Source organism: Mesoplodon bidens (assembly GCF_964165515.1).
Source record: "Mesoplodon bidens genome assembly, chromosome: 6".
Lineage (NCBI taxonomy): Eukaryota > Metazoa > Chordata > Mammalia > Artiodactyla > Ziphiidae > Mesoplodon > Mesoplodon bidens.
The window spans coordinates 15,296,611-15,309,538 of record NC_138162.1 but is presented as its reverse complement, the minus strand read 5'-3'; the positions used below and the strand labels follow the sequence as shown (position 1 = coordinate 15,309,538).

General features: G+C 43.5%; 1 protein-coding gene across 1 annotated transcript in view; it reads right to left on the bottom strand.

Annotated features, from left to right (window-relative positions):
- Nucleotides 1-12,928, bottom strand: part of BRINP1 (BMP/retinoic acid inducible neural specific 1) — a gene marked incomplete at both ends in the record, with an annotated part of 136,986 nt that overhangs the window by 37,087 nt on the left and 86,971 nt on the right. Inside the window, one exon of the mRNA XM_081237717.1 lies at nt 887-1,123. Coding sequence (XP_081093843.1) covers nt 887-1,123 — 237 coding nt within the window. The remainder of the gene's footprint in view (nt 1-886; nt 1,124-12,928) is intronic.

The following is a 12,928-nucleotide window of genomic DNA, read 5'->3' as shown; positions in this document are numbered from 1 at the left end:
CATATACAACCCCTGTAACTCACATGGCAACCATCTCTCTCCCAGGCGCCTCCCACTGGCCCACCTGCGCTCACCCTCTGGTGTCTCCACACACTCAGGTACTGAGACTCTCCCTCGAGGCGGCCTCTCCCGACTCCCTGGCCATACTGCCCTCCAACGCCATGAGATTTGTTCACAGGAGCCCCTCGCTCCTTACACACATATGATTAGCATGTCACTATTCTCTGCAGAGTTACATGTTAGGTGCTGGGATTGCCCATTAACTACAAGCTCCATGAGGCAAAAATCCAACTTTGCACCTCACCTACTTTATGGCCTCGGGTGACTGATGTTCCTCCCCTGAAATTCATTTTTCTCAACCACAAAAACAGGAAATAGCTAAGTTACCTGAAAAGTGACTTCCAGCTATGAAAGTCTGTGAATTCGTTGGATATCTATAGCAATATCTACCTATGTATGAACATATATATAGATATATACATACCCATATTTACACATATATGTGTGTTCACTTATTCAGGGAGACAGGTACACACACGTGCACACACACACACACACACACAGACTCAGGAACCAGTACAACTAGCTTTGACTCCCCTCTCCAGAGGCTTCCTATGTACTAGCACGCATTATTCTCTCTGTCGTCTGGATACCACAGAAGCAATACATCATAGGACCACACACTTGATTATGTTATTCAGTATTCCACTTGCTGGAGATTTACTGAGTGCCTACTCTTTGATGGCTACTAGGATGGCTCTGGACCCTCCAACGTGAATGACTTGGGGGTCACTGAATGTTCCCCTCAGCCATACTAGTTCCAGTGAGATCATTTTCTCGACTTGGCATGGTACCATTCATGCAGTAGTAGCATTAGGCTCTCTACCTGAATTCTCCAGGTCCTTGTAAGCTTCGGCCCAAGACTTGGCCATGTTGGCCAGCGTGTACTCTATGATCTGGATGTCGGTGATGGGGCAGTTGCACTGCGGGAACTCCTCGGCACACTGGCATCTACACTGGCTGTTCTGGCACACGTACTCCCCCTCACCGTTGCACATGATGTAGCTCAAGGCTGATTGGACAAATTTCTCTTGCAGATACTGAGGGAAGATGATCTGAAGACCTATTTGAAAATAGCAAGGAGGGGAAAAGGAAAGGTTAGAAAAGGTGTTTCATTAACAATTTCGAGAGGTGATGCGTAGGACTCTGAAGCTGCTAGCTTTCTCTTTGTGTAACCAAACTATTTCTGGGCCTGCCTAGATCCACACAGGGCATAATTGGCGAGGCCTCCAGTTGCCTTGCTTCTAGTTAAACTTCTCAGGTCATGACCTTGGCCATCTCTGCACTGCATACTCTATTCTGTGATATTAGGACTGAAGCTAGAGCCAGATCTGTTAATATACCTTTTCCATTTTGGGAGAAAACCCTTATTGAAAGCACAAGACTGCTGTTTATTTTTCCTTATTTCCTTCTTTTCTTTCCTTTTCCTTTAATCTAATATTTATGAACCCTATTTATGAAGCACAAGTCCTGAGCTAGGCACTAGGTCTATAGAGATAAAAAAGACATGATCTTTGCCCTTGGGGAGTTTATAATATAATCAGCAGGGGTAGACATGGACACACATCATCATAACATAGCTTTATAGACCCAGAGCAGAGCCGGCCATATGAGGTAACTGGACAGCAGAAGGCTGCAAATAGCATTGCTGGGATAGCAGGGAAACTTTTGCAGAGGAGATGATATTTGGGCTGGTTGAAAAGTGAATAAGAGATCATTATGTAAAAAAGAACAGGACGCACACTCTAAAGAGAGGGGTAGCAAGAACTAAGACTTAACATGTCTGGGAGTTGCTGGTGAATGAAATGAATTTGATGGGTGGGGTTGCAGTGCTGGAGGAGAACGGATTTTAGAAAAGGGCAGATGCCAGAGTGCAAAGGTCGTTATTATATGCTAAGGAACTTGGACTCCATCCTGTGAATAATGGGAATACTTTGGTAGTTTCCTGGGTAAGGATGATATAAATAGAGTTATATAATTTAACAGGACCACAGTATCACTCACACATACACATAAATATCAGTGGAGAATGGCATCAAATTAAATTAATTATCTGTTCTTTGGTTAAAAATGAAGAAGGCAAAGCCCACCAAGAGGAAATGAGTAGCTCATGGTTATAAGATGAGAACTGTTGACCACATCTCATGATTTTTTTCTCTATACTTGACTAATCAAAGTCCTAAGCCAGAGGGCCAGTGATGGAGAAGGATTTATCTGGGCATGAGCACTACTCTTGTACCTATGAAATGTCAGCACAGCAGGCCATCGCCTATGGTGCCCAGAAAAAAGGACAACTCTGGGCTCAATTAATTAATTCAAGCACTTTTGCCTGGGACATTTCTCTCCACCTCATTTGGAGCTGCCAACAGTTTGTGCCACCAATGCATCCTGGGGGAATGGTTTTACTACCCACTGTGTAAAAGAGAACTGTGCTGTTTGGATTAAATTTTTTTCTCATTCCTGCTTCAGGGACATCCCTAATCCTACTCATCAGGGATCTGCTGAATAAACTCAGCATTTCTTTCACTCTCGACTTCAAAGTTGTGTTTCTAGATTTTTATCTTTGTTTCTCTTGCTTTCAAATTATTAAAAAAAAAACGAAGCCCATCATTTCAACCTGTCTTCATATGACAGCTAAAAAAAGACTATTTTCAGCAGGGCCTTGTGAAAAAGAAGACTGTGCTTCTAGTATGCCTTCTGGTAGGAAATCATTAACACAGTAGTTAAGAGCTGGGCATGACTAGAGTCAGGTTTCTCTACTGACTACCTAAGTCATCTCAAGTTAGTTAGTCAACCTCTCAAAGGCTCCACTTTCTCTTCTCTAAAATGGAGATACCGGGCTTCCCTGGTGGCGCGGTGGTTGAGAGTCCGCCTGCCGATGCAGGGGACATGGGTTCGTGCCCCGGTCTGGGAGGATCCCACATGCCGCGGAGCGGCTGGTCACGTGAACCATGGCCGCTGAGCCTGCGCATCCGGAGCCTGTGCTCCGCAACGGGAGAGGCCACAACAGTGAGAGGCCCGCGTACCGCAAAAAAAAAAAAAAAAAAAAAAGTAATAAAATGGAGATACCTTTAGTACCTATATCAGAGGGTTATTGAGAGAGCTAAGTGAAATCATTCTTTAGACTTGTCTAGAACAAGTCCCTGATGCATAGCAAACAAACAAATGTGATTTATTCCTATTTTTGATGATGATGATGACAGAGATGCCATTTCTCTGATTAAAGTTTTTTTAAAAGTTTCAACAGAAACTTCAGGATAAACAAAGGAACAATAGCTGTGAGTATCTAATCAGAAGAAGAAAATATCCAGAAGGCAGTGTTTGAGTATTTGGAGAGCTTCCACAAAAAAGTGGGGTTTAGAATTATGTGTTTGTTGAACCAGCATTGGTGGGAGGGCTATCCGGAAAGGTGGATCCTTTGTCAACATGCACGGAAGACGTTCTAACAGACAGAGCTGAACAGCCCCGGGGCGATGATCCACCACAAGGCTGGGTGGGTGAGTGCCACCCCAATGAGCAGAGGGTCCAAATGAGTGAGTCACTGCTCAGAAGGGCTCCTGTACGGAGGGGTATGATGCAAATACCAAAAGGTAGAGCAAACCAAATCAAGCAGTAAAGTCCTTCTAAACCAAGTCTCTAATTCTTCAGAGTATGCATTATTGAGTCACTTTATCTGTATCACCATTTTCACTTCCAAAGCAAAATTTATTTTTAGCTGATCCCAATCCCCTATAGGCATCTAAGTCTATGGATTGGGGTTAAGTTTCTGTTGCTTAAAGAAATTCTACAGACTATACTCTCAGTCCTACTTTTCTAGCTTGCTCATCATTTTCTTTCTCCCCCTTTGTAGGGGATAAAATATTCTATTCTTAGTCCCAGCCCAAAAGGAATTTGGGGAGAGCATTTTTCAAAAATTGCATTAAATCATTTCTCTGTCTGGCAAGGATACAAAAGGCAGTATTACCTATCCCATTTAATGCAACTGAAAACAGATGAAGTTTGGGATCGGGGGGTTTCTGGGAGCAGCTGAAACACAAAACTGGTTGCTCTTTAAAAATGGAAACCCAGAACCTGCCAAGCTGTCTCTGAGGCGGAATCTCCTGGGCAAATTTGAAAGAGAATAATGAAGACATAGCAATTAAAAAGCACTTTTCTGCAAAATGTCATTACTATTTAAAGTTACATAACCATTTCTCCAGCAGCGGAGGTTCACATAGCAGTCACCGGCAGTGTCGTCTCCCAATGACCTGTGTCCAACAAAGAGGCCCATTGCTGAGCACCTCCTACATGGGCGCCTGAGTCCTGCTGGCTTCAATAGGAGCCATAAATAATTTGGAGGGGGATTTGGCCTGGGGAACCACAGTTTGAAAGATATACAGCTGCCGGCTGGGGTGGAATCTTCTGTCCCCAGAGTTCCCAAAGATACACACACACACACACACACACACACACACAAAGGAAAACTGAGAAAATGAGAGAGAGAAAAAGGCCACCCTTGGTGCCAAGCATATAAATTTGGCCTCACAAAACCCAGGAAGGCAAGAGTTGAAAGTTCTATTTGCACAGCGACTCACCCGTGCTAAACATATGGAATCTTCTCCCCCCACCCAAGTCTTGTTATACTTAAAAAAAAAAATCTTGTTGGACTTTAAAATGGAATGTCGATGTGGGAACCCCCATGTCCTCTGCCTTCTCTTCTCCTGATTTCTGCCCCATCTTCCTCAGTCCCCCCTCCTGCCTCACCTTCAACACGCCTGTCGCACGATATCTTTTGTATTTTACGTACAGTCTCTGTGTGCTATCACACGAGAGGGTGCCTCTATTTCATTGACCGCCTCCTTCCTCTTCTCTCCTGATCCTCTCTTCTTTTTTTTCAGGACACACGGGCATCCTGCCCTTTTTCAGTCCCTCTTTTGTGCCAGTCTTATTCTTTCTACAGTCTCTGCACTTGTCCTCCCCTGTGCCTAGAATATTCCTTTCCCAGATCTCTGCCTGGCCCCCTTGTCCTGCCATCCAGACTTGCCCAGACCACCCGAGTTAAAATGTCTCTTCTATTTGCTTCACAGAATTAGTTTCTGAATGAAATTACCTTATTCATTTGTCTTTATTTTTGTTCCATCTCCCCCATTAGACAGTGGGCTTAAGGGGGACAGCCCACTGTCTAATGGGGGAGATGGGCTTTAGGGGGGCAGAGGCTTATCTGTCGACAAGCCCCCAGAGTGTAACTTAAGGCCAAGCCCAGTGGAGGTTTCAGACTCTCATTTGTTGAATGAAAGAAGCATCCCCTTTCTCGTCCCAACTGAAGAGAAAGTTGTCCCTAAAACCTTTGAGGCCGTTAGAATTGAGGACATGTCCATAGCTCCACAACTATAGTAAAAGACTCAGGACTTGAATCTGGGAATTAGGACTGAATTCTGAAACACTCACAGTTCCTTCCGCGTCTCCAGTGGGTAAGTGCGGAAACTGAGACGAATGCCTGGCTTGGGGCCTCTGTGGTACCTATGGCACAGAGTGGCCTCTGGGAATGTCTTAGCCCCTCTGAAACTCAGTTTTCTTGCCTGTGAAGTTAAAAAATCCCAATAACCACCTTCCAGGGCCATTGAAAAGGGTAAACAAGGGGAGAAAAGGCATAAACAGCACTTTAGCAAACACCTGACTCTTACGGGCTGAATGTTTGTGCCCCTCCCACCCCAATTTCATATACTGAAACCTTAACCCTGCCCCCCTTGTGATGGCATTAAGAGGTGGGGCCTTTGAAAGATGATTACATTTAGATGAGGTCATGAAAGTTGGGTCTCCATGATGGGATTAGTGCCCTTACAGGAAGAGGAAGAGACGGGAAGGCATGCACGCTTGCGCGCTCTCTTCCTCCCTCTCTCCCTCTCCCTCTCCATCTCTCCCTCTCTCTCTCCCTCTCCCCCTCCTTCTCTCCTTCCCTCCCTGAGCACACACTAAGAAAAGGCCATGTGAGCACACAGTGAGAAAGCAGCTGTCTACAAGCCAGGAATGTGCCTTAATTGGACACCAAATCTGTTGGCACCTTGACCTTAGACTTCCCAGCCTCCAGAATGGTAAGAAATAATGTCTCTTGTTCAAACAACCCAATCTATGGTATTTTGTTATAATTAAGTGTTCAATAAATGTTAGGTTCCTCCATTTACACCCTATTAGAACATAATCCATTACCTGGACCTAACTTGAGCCCTTCTTAGAAAAAGCCTTCTTGAGTAGCCCCATTTGGGCTAGTAGGAAACATGCCAAGAGTGCATTTTGTCTTAATAGCATTATAGTAATTATTGTAGGTGCTCATTATTATTGTTCCATTGTTTGTACTTCAATGAATTTTCCTTCCTTCCCTCCTTCCTTCCTTCCCTCCCTCCCTCCCTCCTTTCCTTCCTTGCCTTCTCCCTTCCATCTATCTTCTTCTTCTCTCCATCTCTCTTCCCTTCTTTCCACACATATTGCTTAAGCGCTACTGGGTGGCAGGCACTGTGCCATGGATACCAGGGTGAATAAAGCAGGCAACTCCCTGCCCTCGCTGACCTCACAGTTAAGGAAGGAGACAGATCTGTAAATAAACAAGCTGCTTGGATGCAGTGAGACCAGTGCTTTAGCAGAAGCACAAGATTGCTCGGGGAACACACGGGAAGAATACCTAGCCCAGCATGGAGTAGGGGTGGTCAAAGACTCTCTTCTAGAGGAAGCAGCATTTTTAGGCTGAGACCCAACGGATTAACAGGAGTTAGGGGAGTTAGGGGATGGGAGATCCACAGGAAGAGTGTTCTAGAAAGTGGAAACGGCATGTGTAAAGGCCTCAGGAAATACTACTCTTTCCAACTAAGAACCAACTTAGCCATCACCTTTCTTTCTGATTTAAGGTTCATCTTTTTTTGTTTGTTCATTTACTTCCAAGTTCCCTAGAGAAGAACAACTTCCGGCACCTCAAAGAAGATCACAGCTCTGAAGGGAAGAATGACACAGAGCAGAGATCTGCCGGCTCATTAGAGGAACAGCACTTCTTACAATAACAAAGGTCAAGGATCCTGGTCTCTTACAGGCAGGGAGTGAACCTGAGGTTCAGAAAAAGAAAAGGCGGCTCACTGTGCTGCTGAGTTTCAACCATTGGGGGGCGCTAAAGTAACATAACTTTCAGGGTGACCTTACATTGGATCCCTGGAGACCTTTGAGGACATTGTCAATATTGCTGTGTAAAGCAGGCACCTGGTTCAGGTGACTGTGCTCAGTGAGCTAAGGTACACTTAAATGTCTGGAAAAGAGGACACTATCAACAAAAGCCAAGGTACTCCTGAGATCTGGAGATTATAATCCAACCTTCATCCCTGACCCTGCTCCTGCTCCTCTGCTGATAGGACCTCTTAGCCACTTTCTCCTTCCTTCAACAAGCAGTACCTGAGGAACTGCTGGACGAGATGTTTCCTTCCTTCTAAGAACACAGAAGTGCTACCTGGAGATTCAAAACTCAAGTTCAGAATCCAAGAGACAAAAGCCTTAACTGATGATTAAAACATAAAGTTGCATCATGTCTGGTTAATAGTAAGTGTTCAATAGATATATTTCAAATATTGAATAAGCCAGTGATCTATTATGAAGACGAAAGAAAATAAGCCTGGGCGTGATAATTATGGAAGACTTTGTGATGTGCTAGGATGTGGGTAGAGTCTTGAGACACGAGCCTGGTCTCAGTGGATAAAGAAGGGCATCCCCAGCGTCCCATGGAGAAGGCATACGCTGCACAGAGTTGGGTCAGTGTGTGCATACCTTGTATCAATCTAAGTCTTGTTCAAGGCAAGAGCTCTATATCTTCCTTTTGTTTCCCTCAGCTTTGTTTTATTTTATTCTATATCCTAATTACCTAATATAGTAATATTTTTGATGGATTTGCTCTTTTCTGACCTATTTCATTAAACATTAAATGTACAATCTCTTACAGTGCTAAGAGGAAGAGGGAAAAATACAGGTTCTGTTTTGGTTGAGTATAAATATTTTTCTATCCTGTTCTTGCATCAGAATGTGGCCCCCTGTAGATCTCTCGGAGCCCTATAGGAGTCCTCCACCTGTTGTCTTGTACCTGCTAAGTTCTGCTTGTCAAATTCTGTCCATTTCTGAAGAGCACGAGGTGAGGAGAACCACAACAAGGACTGTACCTTTTGCAAAAAGTCAGCCTGACCCCCTTCCTGTGAAAGCCTAGGGATTTCAGACTCTGGCAGATAAAGGACTTGATGGTTCCAGCAGTCACTCTGAACCTCAGTGTAATGAAGGCATGCAGGTCAATTACCCATCTGTTTGTGTTTCTATTGCCGTGAATTACAGTATCTATCGCTGACAGCTCACTGGAGTGGAATGGAAATAAGATGATAATTCACAGGGTGAAACTGTGCAGAAAGGGCAAAAAGGCTATGATCTCATTCAGAAGCTCAGCCCTGTCTCCATGACGGGTCATTTGCACTCCAGGAAATGAAGAAAGGCAGCTACCTGGGGGGAAAAGTGGGTGGGTTCTGGCTCCCCCTTCTGGATATAATAACCTTTTGTTTTCCCAGGTATCATCATCTATCCTGCGGGATCTTGAGGAGTAGACATGGAACTCTTGGAGGAAAAATACAGGTAAACGATATTCTGCACAATAAAATGAAAACCTTTTTAACGAGCAGAAGTTTTGAGGGGTGAAACAGGTTGCCTTAGTAGGTAGAGGGCTCCTCATCACTGGCAGTATAGAAAGGTGACCCTGTAGGGATGCTCCAAAGAACCTATTAATGCATATTCAGTGCCCCTCCCTGCAGTGTCCTGCCTTTGAAAAAATTACACACTCCCACCCTCTGAACTCAGATAGGTTCCCATGACATGTTTTGGTTAATGAAATGTGCAAGTGATGTTTGCAACTTCCAAAACGAAGCTATGAGAACCAACATATGGATCCGTCAGATTCTCTTTTCCCATCACCACAAGAACAACAATGTTCCATCTAGAGGCCATGGCTGTTCTCCAGATAAGTGCCTTCTTCATTCTGTGAAGCAGAATCACAAATGACTTGTGACCATGATGTAGCATCAGTAAGAAATGAGTATTTACATTTGCCAACCACTGAGATTCAGGGATTGTTTGTTAGCACAACATAACCTAGCCTATACTGATGGATACAGGAAGTGGCAAACTGGGGCCCGTGGGCCTATTTTCACAAATTAATTCTATTGGAATGCAACCACACAGATTGAAGTATTGTTTACAGCTGCTTTCACATTACAATGGAAGAGCTGGATAGTTGCAACAGAGACTGTGTGTGACCCACAAAGCCTAAAATATTTACCATCTGGCTCTTTACAGAAAAAGTTGGCCAGCCAGTGTACTAGTTGATCATGAAGATTCTTTCAACCTTGATTTTCTGAGTCTATTCTGTGCTGGTCTTATTTCAATTATTAAGCAAATAGGCATCTATTAGGTGCCAGGTATTCTTTCAAGCACTGGCGAAAAGGCAAGGAACTAGAAACAAAATCCTTGCTCTCATGGAACTTAAGTGAGGCAGACAATCAGAGGAGGATTTAAACTGGCAAAAGGGATTGGGGGCAGGGAGACTTCTAAATGACAATTTTTTTTTTTTTTTTTTATTTTTTTTTATTTTTTTTATTTTGCGGTACGCGGGCCTCTCACTGTTGTGGCCTCTCCCCTTGCGGAGCACAGGCTCCGGATGCGCAGGCTCAGCGGCCATGGCTCACGGGCCCAGCCGCTCCGCGGCATATGCGATCCTCCCGGACCGGGGCACGAACCCGTATCCCCTGCATCGGCAGGCGGACTCTCAACCACTGCGCCACCAGGGAGGCCCCTAAATGACAATTTTAACTTTGAAAAAGAGAATATGGTCTAAACTATGAAATCGCTAACGATAAGGAGGCCAAAATACTTTTTTTCTCCAACATAATTTTAAAATTCAATTTCATAAAATTGCAACATGAAGATGCCCTTGAAGCTTTAAGAAGAGGTTGAGTCAATTTAAGCCTAAGCTTCTTCATAGAATTCATGATAAAAACCAAATGACACCTCTAAGACTCTCTGTCACCTGATCCCTAGATCAGCTGATGTCAGCAGATTCTTTTCTCACCTAACTCCCTTTTTTTGCTACATCCTGTACCACGACCACCGCTGTCCCCCAAATGCTCCAAATTCTCTTTGTTCAAATTTTGGCTCCAGCTCTTATTAACGGCATGACCTTGGGAAGTTAAAACTAAGAGGCTTAACTTCTCTGATTTTCAGTTTCCTCATTAAAGCTTCCTGTGTAGGGTTTTTGTAAAAGTTAAATGAACAATTTTATACCTTGATTGTGGTGGTATCTTGATTACATGATTGGATATGTTTGACATATTCATAGAACTGTTCACCTCAAAAGGGTGAATTTTTCTGGATGTAACTTACATCTCCATGAATGGGAAAACAAAATCAATTATGTAACCCATGTGAAGCTCTTAGTACATGATAGTTATCCAACTAATGTCATTTCCTGTCCTCACCCTGTTTTCTATTGCTTTCTCTGGAAGCTTTTGACAATCTGAGGCATTCTCTCTGTGGGCAACCCAAGCACCTTGCACATAACTCAAATTCTAAGAGAACACGTATTGCATCATACTATGTGTGTCTATATTCATGTTCCTCCTGTTCTGTGAGCTCCTTGAACGCAAGAGGCAGTACCTCATTCACCTCCCACTTCCTTGTTATCTGGCACATTAGTGGGTACCCAGTAAATGAGTTTGAATGAAGGTGAATTTAGAGAGGATGTGTTTCAAAGAGGACTGTGTTTCTCTGTTCTGGGCTTAGCACAGCCCACCTCTCTAGAGCCATCCCTCATGAGCAGGACCTGTATCATCTTTCCCAACATCATAGCTTGAAACCTGAAGCCACTTTAACTTCAGCTCAATAGTGAAGGGGACAGGTGCTCAGAAACATCTGAGTGAAAAAATGCACAAATTGAAAAAACATCCTAGGAGAACAAGGATGCTAAAGGCCTTGACCACTAATTTCAGCACATGTTTTGTTTGGGATCCATTGCTACAAATTATGATTCTTGAGAACTATAACTGCCTTTTCATTCTTTCCATGCATCAAGCACAACACTAGATCACAGTAGGTGTGTAAAAATAAAACTGTTCAATTCAGCCACTCTTAGGAAAGTCCTTTCACTCACCATGTTATTGAGGCAGGCACTGTACTAGATGCTAGAGATACAGAAATGAATAAGACGGTTTCTGACCTCAGGGGGCTCCAGTTGGGTAGGAGAACAAAATTCATAAATGTACAATTAAAATAAAATATGCACACATTTCAGCAAAAAAGGAATAAAGAAAAGACCTCTACTTTTGTAAGAGTAGAGGAGTTTGGAACAGTTACTGTGGACAGGATTGAACCCAAGTGAAATTATAGTCCAGCATTTGCCAAGTTGTGTAACACAGAATCATAGACCTGCAGATGTAACCAAGATCAAGTACATTCAGGAAACTCTGTACATTTAATCCAGCTCGTGAGACTCCTAATACACATTAGCCCAGTTAAGGCGCTGAGAAGTCCTGCAGTAAATAAGTGTGGTTTATGTTATTTAATCCAGTGTTTCAGTATTATTGAGCTTTTGCTGCATTTCTGTTTCCTAACAAACAGCCTCCGAATCCCAGTGGTCTACAACCACAAAGGTTTATTCCTGCTCATGTTTCATGCTGGCTGGGCTCTGGCTCTGCATCAGATGTCTTCTTCTTTTGGATCTATACTGAAGGAGTGGCCTCTCTCAGGTATATGGCATTCTCATAACAGAGGGAAACAAAAGCCAAGCCAGGCAATGTCTCCTCAAGGGCCTGCTAAAATGAGGCATGCATTATATTCTCTTACATTCCATTGGCCAAAGCAAATCATATGTCCCAGTGCAATGTCAACTAAGTGGGGTGTATACATCTCCCACAGGACAGCATTGCCTGTCACATGCAATGCACTGGTATGTATAATTCTCTCAGGGAAGAGAGAGATGCAATCATGCAATCTACCACAAAATAAACTTATTTTTCCACCAAAGCTTATTTTTTTAAATTTAATTGCCATATGATTGAGCAACTCCACTCTTAAGGTATATACTCAAAAGAATTGCACAGAAGTATTCAAATAAAAACTTGAACACACTGTTCATAGAAGCAATATTAACAAAAAGGTGAAGACAACCTAAATGTCCATCAACTTATGAATGGGTAAACAAAATGTGGTCTATCCACACAATGGAATCTTAACTCAGACATAAAAGAATGAAGTACTGTTACATGCTACAACATAGATGAACCCTGAAAACATTCTGTTACATCAAAGATGCCAGAGGGCTTCCCTGGTGGCGCAGTGGTTGAGAGTCCGCCTGCCGATGCAGGGGACACGGGTTCGTGCCCCAGTCCAGGAAGAGCCCACATGCTGCAGAGCGGCTGGGCCCCTGAGCCATGGCCGCTGAGCCTGAGCGTCTGGAGCCTGTGCTCCCCAACGGGAGAGGCCACAACAGTGAGAGGCCCACGTACCGCAAAAAAAAAAAAAAAAAAAAAATGCCAGAAACACACACAAAAAAACATATTGTATGATTCCAATTATATGAAATGTCCAGAATAGGCAAGTCCATAGAGACAGAAAGCAGATTAGTAGTTGTCTGGGGCTGGAGGGAGTGGGGAATGGGAAATTACTGCTTAATGAATATGGAATTTCCATTTGGGATGGTGAGAAAGTTCTGGAAGTAGATAGTGATGACATGACACTTGCACAACTCTGTGAATATACTCAATGCTCCTGAATTGTGGATTTTAAAATGTTTAAAACATTAAACTTTGTGTGATATATATTTTATCACAGT